Raw genomic sequence first — 12,065 nt, forward strand, 5'->3', positions numbered from 1 at the left:
TAAAAGAAAAAAAATAAATCATCAATAAAAACGTGTGAGTTATGATCTGCCACATTGCATGATAAGACATGAAAGTTTACTCTACATCATCTAAATACGTGTGGTTAACTATTAACAAGCCATTGACCATACTGACATAGTTGGGCAAATTTAATGACCATGATTTACACTCCCTGAGTACAGTGGCTGGCTGAGATGTATTTTACTCCAATACAAATTGACTACAAAAGTCAACAGATCAAGCTGCCTAGTCCATTTGAACACACATGGTCGATGCACCCGGCTAGATTTTGCAGTTGTTGCAAGAACAGTCAGTATTTCACTTGCAGTTCAGAGTTGAGATATCTCATGTACCACCAGAGCAGCACCTTGCATCCCTGCAACCTTGCCCTGTCTTCTTAGGAGAATCACGCGAACCTCCTCCATTGCTGCAGCAGGCTGTGTTTACACTAACACGGGAGCCGTCTTCTTTACGGGCACAACATTTTCGGGGCGCCCGAGTTCCAGAAGTCACCGTGGAAGCACCACATGCTCTGCCGGTGCTGCAACATCCACCGGCGTTGCCGTTCGCCGCCGCCGTGCGAGGAACCTGGAGTTCTTGGTGCCCAGCAGATGATGCCGCCGGTATGTCGATCACGACCGAGTGCGCTTGCTCAAACGACCTGCTTGTTGGCTTCTGACAGCAATGGCAGCCGTTAGTTCCGCCACCTGGTGCTCCGGCACTTGCGGTTGCCGTGCTTGATGCTCCGGCGAGCTGGGACCTCATGGCCAGCGACCTCGCCGTGGCGCGGCACGCCTCGTCCTCCTTCCTGCTGCCCCTCCGCGCCGTCCCTGGCTCCCTCAGCAGCGTCATGCTGTGGAGGACGACGAGCAGGCACGTCCCGACGTCGGCGAGCACGGCCGCCCACAGCACGGGGCGCCACGCGACGGCCAGCGCGGCGACGGCGGCCTTCGCGGCCACGGAGGCGGCCAAGTTGGCGGCGATGGTCCGGCGGGCGCGCCTCCCGAGCCGGACGGCCGCGGGCACCCTGAGGATGTCGCTGGACATGAGCGTCGCGTGGCTGGTCTCCATGGCGGCCGCCGAGCCGGACAGGCCCATGGTTACGCCCACGTCCGCCATGGCCAGCGCGGGGGCGTCGTTCAGGCCGTCGCCGACCATCAGCGTCGGCCCGTCCCTCCCCTTGAGGTCGCCGACGAGCCCGACCTTGTCTGCCGGGAGGAGCTCCGAGTGGAGCTCCTCCATGGCGCCGCCTAGCTGCTCCTGCGCGCGCATGGCCGCCGACCTGCTGTCCCCCGTCAGCATCACCGACTTGATGCCCATTGATCTCAGCTCCCGGATCGCCTCCGCCGCGCCCGTCCGGCAGTCGTCGGAGAGCGAAAACGACCCCACGAGATCACCGTCGCAGACCACATAGCCGATCGATGCGACATTGACACCATCAATTTCAGAGACTGTATGTCAAACAGAGTTCATCAGGAAGTTCAGAATGTCCATGAATGTGTGGAAGCTCATTTTCTGAACCTGTTTGTGTGATGGCTCACCTGTTTGGCATGAGGACCTTGCCATGATCCTTCTGTTTCCAATGTAGACATGTCTGCCATTGATCTCCCCATAGATGCCCTCCCCGGGATAGATGCGAAATTCAGTGACTTTTTCCGGGTTTGGCTGGACGGATTTGGACTGAGCGTACTCAACAAGTGCAGCTGCCATTGGGTGGCTTGATTTGCTCTCAATGCTAGACACCCTACAACAGAAAGTTACATGGGAAAAAAAATTCAGCATCAAATTTCACTTAAACTGAACTGAGCAGTGATCAATTCGTCAAATTTATAAGAGTTGGGTCACACATGCTCAGTATAGGTGCAAGTATGTATCCTTTGGCTCTGTCTCTGTTCTATCAGTTGGAGCCCTCTAATTCAACACGTGGGACATGATTATAAAATCAAATTTCTTATTAACATACCCAAAAAGAAATTTTGAGAGGTAAATCATGCCTCAACCGTACCAGTAAAGAAGCTGGCTCATTTCAGCCTTGTCCCCAACCACATGGAATCCATCGATGCTGAACTCCCCCTTGGTGATAGTTCCCGTCTTGTCGAATGCCGCAACCCTGATCCCGCCCAACGATTCAAGAATGTCCCCTCCCTTGATGAGCACCCCCATCCTCGCCGCCCTCAGGAGCGCACAGAACGTGGCGACCGGCGTCGACAGGACCAGCGCGCACGGGCACGCGCTCACCAGAAGCACCAGAGCCAGCTGAAACCAACGTTTCATGTCCTGTGCTCCCAGCAGCAGGGGGACAAGAGCCACACTTGCTGCAAGAGCAACCACGGCTGCAAAAGAACAAGTTTTTCTACTGAATTTGCTACAAGTTTTTCTACTGAATTTGCTGTGAACTGTACGTTTTCAGACCATGGTAAGATCTTGAAGGTGATGGTGGCGCGTACCGGGTGTGTAGTACTTTGAGCAAGAATCGATGAGCCGCTGCGTCTTGGACCGGCTGTTCTGCGCCGCCTCCACCAGCCTCTCCATCTTGGCCACCGTGGAGTTCTCGGCCAGAGCAGTTGTCCTCACGGCAATGTAACCTGCAACGTCAGTCTTTGGAGTATGATCACCACATGAACATTTTTGCGATCGATGTCTTCTGAATGCAACTGGGAAACAAAAGCAGCTTTTACCGTCCAGGTTGATGGTGCCGGCCCAGACCTCCGACGGCGGCTGCTTTGGCACCGGGAAGGACTCGCCGGTGAGGCTGCTCTCGTCGACCTCGCTCTGCCCGTCGACCACCACGCCGTCGATCGGCACCACCTCCCCTGCCCTGACCGCGACGACGGCGCCTACCTTGACGTCGCGCAGGCTGACGACCTCCCCCGTCCCGGCGAGCACGACCCTGGGCGGGATCGTGCTCATCAGCGACGACATCCCGGCGCCGGCCTTGGCACACGCCAGCGTCTCGAGCCACTCGGCGGTGGTGAAGAGGAAGACGATGGCGCCGGCCTCCGCGTAGTCCCCGAGCGCGGCGGCGCCCGCCACGGCCACGACCATGAGCACGTTGATGTCGAGGGCGAGCCTGGTGGCCGCGGCGAACGCCCTGAGCAGCATCGGCGGCGCGCCGGCGCAGGCCGCCGCCAGGGCCAGCCAGCGCAGCGGGGGCAGGAGCGGCGCGAGGAAGGACGCGAGGAGGAGGGCGCCGCTGGCGAGGATGTACGGGCTGGGCCACCGGCCGACGACCCCGCTGCTGCCGTACGCGCGCACCGAGGCCTCCAGGCCGGCCTTGTTCAGAGCCTTCACTGATTCCGGACAGGAGGAGGCGGGATCAGCCCAGAGGCATGGTGATTTCTGAGGAGTGAGGCGGAGGAGAGGTCGGTTACCGATGCGGGACTGGGAGACGGCGGCGGGGTCGTGCTCGACGATGACGGTGCGGGAGGGGACGACGACGGTGACCGCCCTCACGCCGTCGATCGGCGCCAGCAGCCGCTCGACGAGGGCCACCTCCGCGGAGCAGCACACGCCCAGCACGTCCAGGTACGTCTTCTCCCACTTCCCCCTCCTCCTCCCGCCGCCGCCGTCAACATCTCCGATCCCCGGCGCCGCCAGCGGGAGCAGCCTCTCCTCGAGCTCGGCGGCTTCCGGCGCCCCCGCCGGCCTCCCGGCACCACCCATCATCGCCGGGGCCCACCTTCGCTCTCCTGGCCGGCGCACGGGACGGAATCGAAGGACAGGACAGCAGGAACAGCGAGAGCTCACAGCTCGGCTGGAAGTCAACGACGACAGAGCCGAGGTGGTTATTCCGGAGGTGGAGCCGGGAGTGTGCGAGGAGCACGCAACAGGACCGCGGCAGCGACAACGATAACGACGGCGGCCACAAAGATTGGAGCTTTCGCGGTCCACCTGTGAATTCTGGTTGTGGGGTCGTGCTAGACTAGGCCCTGTCAACTCGCTGCCGTTCCGGGGTGCCAGGCCGGATTGCTTTCCCAAACTTTAATACTTAATAGTACCGCATCGTGAAGTCTACTGTTGGTTAGCTAGCTTATCAACAAGTTTCGGAAAACAGGTTTGCCTCCGCGTGTGGTGGAAAAAAAAGAAAAAAATACTTTAAAAAAAAGCCATGAGCTAGAGAGTATCTTGAGAAAAAAAGAAAAAATGAGAAAAAAATTATGAGCTCAGAAAGAGAGAGAGGGGGGATTATCTTGAGCGAAAAAAAAGAAAAAAATAGAAAAGGAAAGATACTCAAAAAGAAAAAAAATCATGGCAGGAAAAAAAGAGATACTCAAAAGAAAAAAAGATCACCGCGGAGGCTTGTGCTAGGCATTAGCACATAGCCTTTTATTTTTTTATGTTTTGGACAACGAAGTTAAGATTTTTCCATGTGAAAACTATGAATTTTATGTGGTAACCAAATGCGCAGGAACGAATGGGTATTTGTATAGTCGGTTCATGGCCAGAAGCAGTGGTGAGAAAGACTATTAGTGCTATTCATTATAGCCATAAGATCATTATTTATATTTAATATTCTAAATCGTAGGTCGTTTTGGCCGGAATTGAGAGGGTAACTTTTTCACCACCACCAAAATTGTAATGTTTGCGTATCACCTGATACTAGCAAATATGCTTATAGGTTGCTCATGGATTTTTATAGTTAAATGCCATACGTATGTACTATCACGCTATGCTGAACGTGATTTGAATTGCACGGTTGCATATTCTTGTTCTTCTTCAATCCATGAAGCAGGTTCCCTGTTCTCGCAACCCTTTGGGGCCAGGCAAGAATCATCAGCTGGAATTATGGGCGTGACTAGTGTTGGTGGTAGGTAATCCCATATCAAGCACCAACAATCAGGCTCATAAACGGGTAAAGTCCATATTCGGTGCATAGCACTAACCCTCCTTATTCCATGGATTCTGGTGTTTCTACTTAGTTTGCATAGATATGGAAGAAATACATGGGAGATCATAATAAAATAAAGAATATGTGATTATGTTAGAGAAGACAAGAGCGGAGTATTTTTAGGCCGAGGGCTCATACTGTAGAAGTTATTTGGATGAGGAGACGAGCGCACACGCATACTCCCTCCGTTCTAAAAACAAATCATTTTAGAATTTAAAATTTATCTAAAAATTAAGTCATCTTACCCTATTTAGAAGAAAGTACACGTGCATGTAAGAATCAATTAGCATTAAATATAAGTACATCTTACCCTATTTAGAAGAAAGTGCACGTGCATGTAAGAATCAATTAGCATCAAATATAAGTAATAAATATGGGCAAATATAATTATTTTACCTTCTTATTAATTTGTTCTAGAATTTCTGGAATGAGTTTTTTCTTTTACGGAGGAAGCACGAAACAGTTGCGTGGTGAAAAAAAGATTCAAATGGTCCCGAACTGGAAGATCCTAAATTCCAATTGTACCCTCGTGATTTTTAGGACAGAATGTTTGGAATGTTTCGCCTGCTCTGCTACGGTGAGATGCAGCAACTCCCTGAACTCGAGCGTCCTAGTCTCCGTGTGCAGCGGCTGCGTCTTCTTGTTGGGCCAGTAGGTCACCCACACCCTCGTCCGCACCTCCCACTCCACGGTCTTCCCGGCCGCCGTCGGGCGCATCCGCCAGCACACGCTCTCGCCGCCGGTGAAGATCATCCCGCCGCCCCACGTGAAGGGCCGGCCCGGGCTGATGTACCGGCCCCGGACCCACGGCCGCGGCCGGGGCAGCCGCCGCCCGCGCGGCTCACCGGTGGACACCTCCCGGCCGCCACGGGCGCCGTCGTGGAGGAACCTGCCCAGAGATGCTGTGTTGCCAGTGGCGGAGGACGCGACGAAATTAAGGTATTGCTAACGCGAAGAGAATAAAATTTACAACACAATCTAGACCAACTAATATAAAAAAATATACAATGAAAGCGGAAAATACCTTATAATGAGGTCATCGTGATCATTATCCATTTATATTAGGCTACATAGCTCTTAAATCTGAATAAATAAATAAATATGAGTTAGGCAATTGCATTTGTCTAGTCAAATCTAAAAAAAATGTTAAACTTGTGAAATAAAAAATACCTATAATTACGTCTAGGTCTAGGAGACCTAGGCAATTGCATTTGTCTAGTTTTCTTATTTTGAAATGCCTTTTTAATTTGTTGAAAATTAAGTCGTTTGTATATTTCTCTTTCTATGTAGCACACCATCAAGTCATTCAACCATCCATCGGTCATCTTGTTGCGCATTCAATCTTAATAATTTTCATAGCCGAGAAGGCCCTTTCAACAGTTGCGGTTGCTACCGGTAACAACAATGCCAACTTAATGAGACGATAGACCAATGGAAACACAATATGTCTCTCAAGTTGAACCATTATTTTTGATAGACTCGCAAGATCATAACAAGACTTGAATTCTTCAACTCTTCGCACATGAATAATAAAAGTTCTTAGTTGATCTTTTATAGTCTTGCGGTCATCAAAAGAGAAATCCTCATGATAGATATATGCAATCTGAGCAAGCTTCTCCACATCAAACTTAGAGAATGAATTTCTTGGATCAAGAAAGCAAAACACACAAGCAACTCTGAAGATAGCTCATTAAAGCGATGATCAAACTCTGTGGTGATAGAATCTATAGCAGCATAGAAGGTATCCACACGATAAAAATGTTCTTGAGTGATATTATTTCTCCCACCTTTCCTTGATCGGCCAAACCGTGGCACAACATCACACATATTTGGTTTTGGGATATCATTTGCAAGGCAAAATGCTTTGGTTTCTCCCAACAATAGCTCCCAACCCTCACTTCTTAAATTAATCAAACGTGTTCTCACATCCACAACCAACGACATAGCTTGGACAACATTTTGATCCTTCCTCTGCAAGAGAAGAGAGAGCTCATTTGTGATACGGAGGATTTGCAACATCATCTTCATCATAAACACAAAGCTGAAACACTCCATTTTTCCAACAAAGCCACCTGCACCAGATGGATTGCGCTCATCTTGATGCACAATTTCTAAGACTTCTATTACTGAATGCCACATTGATTCAATACGAAGCAAAGTCTTATAATGAGATCCTCATCTTGTATCTTCGGGTCTTGACAATGTTGTTGCTTGTTGTTTGCCTTTCCCTGATGAAATTTCTCCACTCTCCAACTTAGATAAGAGATTCAAGCGATGTTTATGCAACAATAAATCCTTCCTTTTGCAAGAAGCACTAGTGCTACTCACAATCAATGTTACATACTCAAAGAAATCCTCAAGGGATGAGCAACATTTTGAGACAGCAACAACTACCAATTGCAATTGATGAGCAAAGCAATGGATATAGAAAGCATATGGGTTCTCATCTCGAATTAATTTTTGAAGACCATTAAATTCACCTCTCATATTAGAAGCACCATCGTATCCCTGCCCTCGAAATTTTGCAACAACTAATCCATGATCACTTAACATCTCAACTAATGCTTTCTTCAATGACTCTGATGTTGTGTCCTTCACATGCTTGATACCCAAAAATCTTTCTATTACTTCTCCTTTTTTGTTGACAAATCTCACAACTATAACCATTTGTTCTTTGACTGATATATCACGGCATTCATCAACAAGAATGGAGAATAGACAATCCCCTATTTCTTCTTTTATTTCCTGTGTGACTGCTTCAGCACAACAGTTTGCAAGTTCTTTTTGAATCATTCCAGAAATCACTTTGGCATTTTTCGGACACAACTCATCAAAAGCTTTTCTAACCTCCTCATTTCTTTGTTCGTACCAATTAAGAAATTCTAAAAAATGCTCTTATTTAAGGAAGTGCTAGTCTCATCATGCCCCCGAAATAGTTCACCTTGCAATGCAAGATAATTTACAATACTTAAGGAAGCTTCCAACCAGGTCTCATATTTGACCAATGCATCTTGACTATAACTTGACATTCTATGACTTATATTTGACCTTTGGTGACGAAAATCATGGAATGCTGTTGTTGCAACATTGTGTATGCTATTAGGCCCACCAACATATTTTGGAAATGCCGTGTACACATTCCTCCACTGTGAGAAGCCAACTTTTGTCCACTAGCATGAGTGCTTGGTCCACTAGCATGGGTGCTTGGTCCACCTTAACCACTGCTGTAAATCCCTGTAATCAAACAACTATATGTATTAGACATTACAGCAAATCTGAAATCAAACTCATGGAATGGAATCAACAATTGCTGGCAAATGGCAAACATACCTCTGGCTCTTTGGCCAATTCTTCTCCCCTGGTTCTGGTTGTTTCCGGACATGGTCGGGCACTCGGGTAGACCGGCAGACCGCAGAGCTGGCGTGGAGCTTCGGGAGGTGGCGGAGTCGGATGGCGGCCTTGGGCTTGGGGTGGGGAGGCGGCGAGCCGGCGACCAGGCCACCAGCTCGAGGCGAGCCGGTCTGCCGGGAGGTGGGGATCCGGCCAGCCGGGAACGGGGTATCTCCGGATCTGGGAACTGGGGAGGTGGGGGTCTGGGGGAGGCGGGGAAGGCGGCCAGCACTGGTGGTGCCGCGACGGACGGGCGGAGGCGGCGTGCGGGCAACGGGGCGTGCGGGCGGACGGGCAACGGGCGAGTCGAGCAGGTAAGTTTTTTTTAAGCCCTGCTACCCTTCTTGGGCTGGGCCAAGGTATTGCCCAAGTAATACCGGGCCACATTGGGTCCTCCGACCATGCGTGTTGCCGTGAACCGCATGCTCGAACTTCCAGGGCATCGGGGTCACCGCCTCGTGCGCCGACACGCCGATGCCGATGGGCGCCGGCATCACGCCCGGTGACGCGTCCAGGCCGCCAACCTCGAGGACCGGGTTGTCCGTCGACCGGCTCACCGAGAGGGAGAGGATGTCCGGCTGAGCCATGGGGGTGAGCTGCAGGGACACGCGCGAGGGGAAGTGCTTCTCGTCCGAGCCGTACCCCTGCTTCGCCATCAGAGCCTCGGACACCAGCCGGACCAGATCACACCTGCAGCAACAGCCAACAATCATGTGATACGACGACATGTTCTGATTGTGTGCAAGGATCAACTGTGAATTCAATTCAGTGAAAAAGAGACCTTATGTTGTCGCGATCCAGTTCTCCTTGATGGTGACTCTGTACACGAACTGGATGACTCCCTCGAGCTGTTGGTAGTTCAGTGAGAACAGCATCTTCTCATCTTTGGTCTGACGTGAGGGGTGCTCCATGATCATGGCCACAACAGGGCAGTACACCTGGACCTTCCACAGCCTGCTCGCCGAAAGAGCGTAGGAAACACCGTGAAAGGCGACGGTGATCCGTCACCTGACCAGCGACCCTCCATGGTCCAGTTGGTGACGCCGAGGTTCACCGACCGCATCCACAGCTCCTCGACGTTGGACCCCAGCATGAGCATCAGCTTCTTGGCTGCACACCGCATCTCATCACGCATCAGTTGCGCGCTGATCTTCTTGATGAACTCGTGACGGAGGTTTGATGGAGCTTCGTAGATGGAGACCAGGATTGCAAGAGTGAAGGCGGCCAAGTTGAAGATCTTGCTGGAGTCCTATATCTGCACATTTGGCAGCCTGAAGAGCGACCGGCTGTTAGAGTAAGGTCCGTACCTGAGAACCCCACAGATGATATCATGCAAGAAACCTGCAGGAAGATCCGTGGTATGAACCGATCTCAGTGTAGAACAATTGGAGCTCCAGACTGAGATCGGATCATGCAACTCAGAGTAAATGGAGAAAGAGAGGCTGAGTGGTTGGGTTTCAGAATGCTTGCTGATCACAAGATTCAGAGATTGATTTGTGGATGGAGAGTTGCAAATCGGAATAGAGTGTGATCCTCCTCTCCACTGCCCTGGCAGGCTTCTGATTCACTGCCAGATGTCAGGAACGAACCCGGAAGCCATGGCTGAAGAAGAGCTCTGGCTCTCTGGACTCCCCATTGCCTGTCTGAGAACTACATATAAGTACAAAAGTGAGAATAACATACCATCGAGTGCTGACGTCGATCTGTTTGGGATCAATAAAAGCAAGTTGAAAACAACTAAAACTCAATTTTTGCTAAGATTGCAGAGGCTTCCTCTAGATAATGTGTCGAATCGGTATTCTCCGAATCAGTGTATGATTGAGGACTGCAAAGGAAGCTTGCATGCTAATGGTGCCTATCCAAGATATGCTGTCAATTCTTCTCCCATAGCTAGTGCACGCTATAGTGTGAAAACATGACCCTTTTGCAAGCGAAAACGTGGTGATTATGTTTCTTTTCAGGTTATTGAAGGTATGTGTGTCTCCAAAGCGAAACTTCTATTTTCTGGCTGATGGAACTATAGAAATTTCAGAAAACTTTTGGAAGAAAACAAAATGCTCTGCAAGAAGATGACATTTTAGAGCATCTATAAACGGCGAAGTTCAGTTTCGAACCATGCAATTAGGTGCAAGGTATCCTCTTACCTTTTCCATGAATTGAGATCAGAACAAGATTCCTCCGTCAAAGCTTATCCATTTTCCATGTTCCTTATGCCTCAGTTTAGAGCTTTTTGCTGAACTGATGGATGGATGCCTCAGAGACCATCACGCAAGCAAAACTCCTTGGTAGCCCATCAAACATAGAATCAATCATGCCAAGTCGCCAACCTTCATTTCCGTAGGTGTTATGCCTTCACTAAACTATGATAAAAAAATGATACCAATTGGATGGCCTGAAAATGGGAGCACATGTAGCTGATAAGGACATTATAGTAAAGTGGGTTGATGTGTGCATCATGTCAGACCAGGGAAAATTCTAACTTGTTTGGTTTTCTACCACTCAATACCCAAATGCCCAATAGCAATTGCAGGCTTAAACATTTGTATTTTAGATTCAACTTCGTCCTTTTCTTAATGGAAGGTATAATCTATAATCCCTTGTATGTGAGGACAATTATACTCCCCTTATTTCTCTGATATATACGGGCTTATGATCGGATTGTCCATGAATCAATAACTTAAAGTGGTCTGTGAACCCGATGAAGCTGGTTGCAATAATTATATGTTTGAAATTAACAACACAATGATGTAGAAGTACATTGAATATTAAATCCACTAATATAATTTTGATATGATGAGTCTGATTGCTTTCCATATACTGATAAGCTACCATCGTGTATGTCGATCCAATAAGAAAACTGCAGGTGCAAGGACCAGAGATCTATCCATCAGCATAGAACAAAAGGGATGTAATATGGTTAAGAGAGAAAGAGAAGTTGCGGTTCTGAATAGGCCAGAGAATTCTTCAACAGGCCAGATCAATGGCAAACAAACAATGATCAATCAAACAAGTCTTTTTTATCATCAATTCAATAAAACACACTATCTGCACAAATTTCAGAAACTGATTGTGCTTGTTAAGTAGTTCCTAGGTTATAAAAAAACATCTATTGAGGAAAAAGCATGTTACACACTGCCTGAACTAAGAAAAACCTAAGTTAACTTGTTTGGGCTTGTTAGCCCGACTTGATCCAGAGCCCAGAGGCTAATATTGGAGCTTCTCAATGCCTCACAGCCTGTCTAAATTTCTAGTGACAATGAAGCCTGCTCTGTTTTTCCCTTTTGCCTGAGGAAATGTGATGTTCTTAATAACATGCCCTTCAATCACTCGACAGAACGAATAGCACTTCTTCGTACTCTCTTTCAAAGATATAAATATATAATTATATATAAGTTACTTTCATGTGACTTGTCACCAAAGGAACTTGTGTCGCGATTACAGCAGAGCATCGAAAAGAAAAGGGGATACGGCCAGTAACATTTGCTATGTAGGCAGTACGAAACAAGCCAGCTGACTGGGGATCCAAAGAAAGAATGGGGCTATATACTGCAATGTGTTGCCATTCGCCCAGCTTGCTATGATGGGCTTGTAGGCTTATAGCAGGCAAAAGGCATTTGCTTTTTTGGGTGAAAAACAACGCCACTGATGAAACTACTAAACAACATTATGCATGTTACATTTGCAAAAGCTGAGCAGTCTGATGAGTAGAGGTAATAAGCCGAGCGTGTGCAAACCCGAATCATTTGCATGCTGGGAGCCTGCATCTTAGGAAGGACGTCCCACCCT

The 12,065-nt window shown here is 48.8% G+C and overlaps 1 protein-coding gene and 1 pseudogene across 2 annotated transcripts; both read right to left on the reverse strand.

Annotated features, from left to right (window-relative positions):
- On the reverse strand, positions 1-3,855 carry LOC112882069 (cadmium/zinc-transporting ATPase HMA3-like). 2 transcript variants are annotated; one of them, XM_025947047.1, is made up of 6 exons: positions 3,373-3,855; positions 2,680-3,291; positions 2,449-2,586; positions 2,007-2,334; positions 1,543-1,745; positions 1-1,452 (listed from the first exon to the last, which is right to left on the reverse strand). In XM_025947047.1, the coding sequence occupies exons 1-6, from the start codon at positions 3,665-3,667 to the stop codon at positions 347-349; spliced, it is 2,682 nt and encodes an 893-aa protein (XP_025802832.1). In that variant the 5' UTR covers positions 3,668-3,855; the 3' UTR covers positions 1-346. The 2 variants fall into 2 exon arrangements, with proteins under 2 accessions (XP_025802832.1, XP_025802833.1); XM_025947048.1 differs by having other exon boundaries at positions 2,680-3,286; positions 3,373-3,499.
- A 1,517-nt stretch (positions 3,856-5,372) lies between these two features.
- LOC112880807 lies at positions 5,373-9,879 on the reverse strand (annotated as a pseudogene).
- Positions 9,880-12,065: the final 2,186 nt, after the last annotated feature.

The sequence above is a fragment of the Panicum hallii genome, chromosome 2, assembly GCF_002211085.1.
Source record: "Panicum hallii strain FIL2 chromosome 2, PHallii_v3.1, whole genome shotgun sequence".
Lineage (NCBI taxonomy): Eukaryota > Viridiplantae > Streptophyta > Magnoliopsida > Poales > Poaceae > Panicum > Panicum hallii.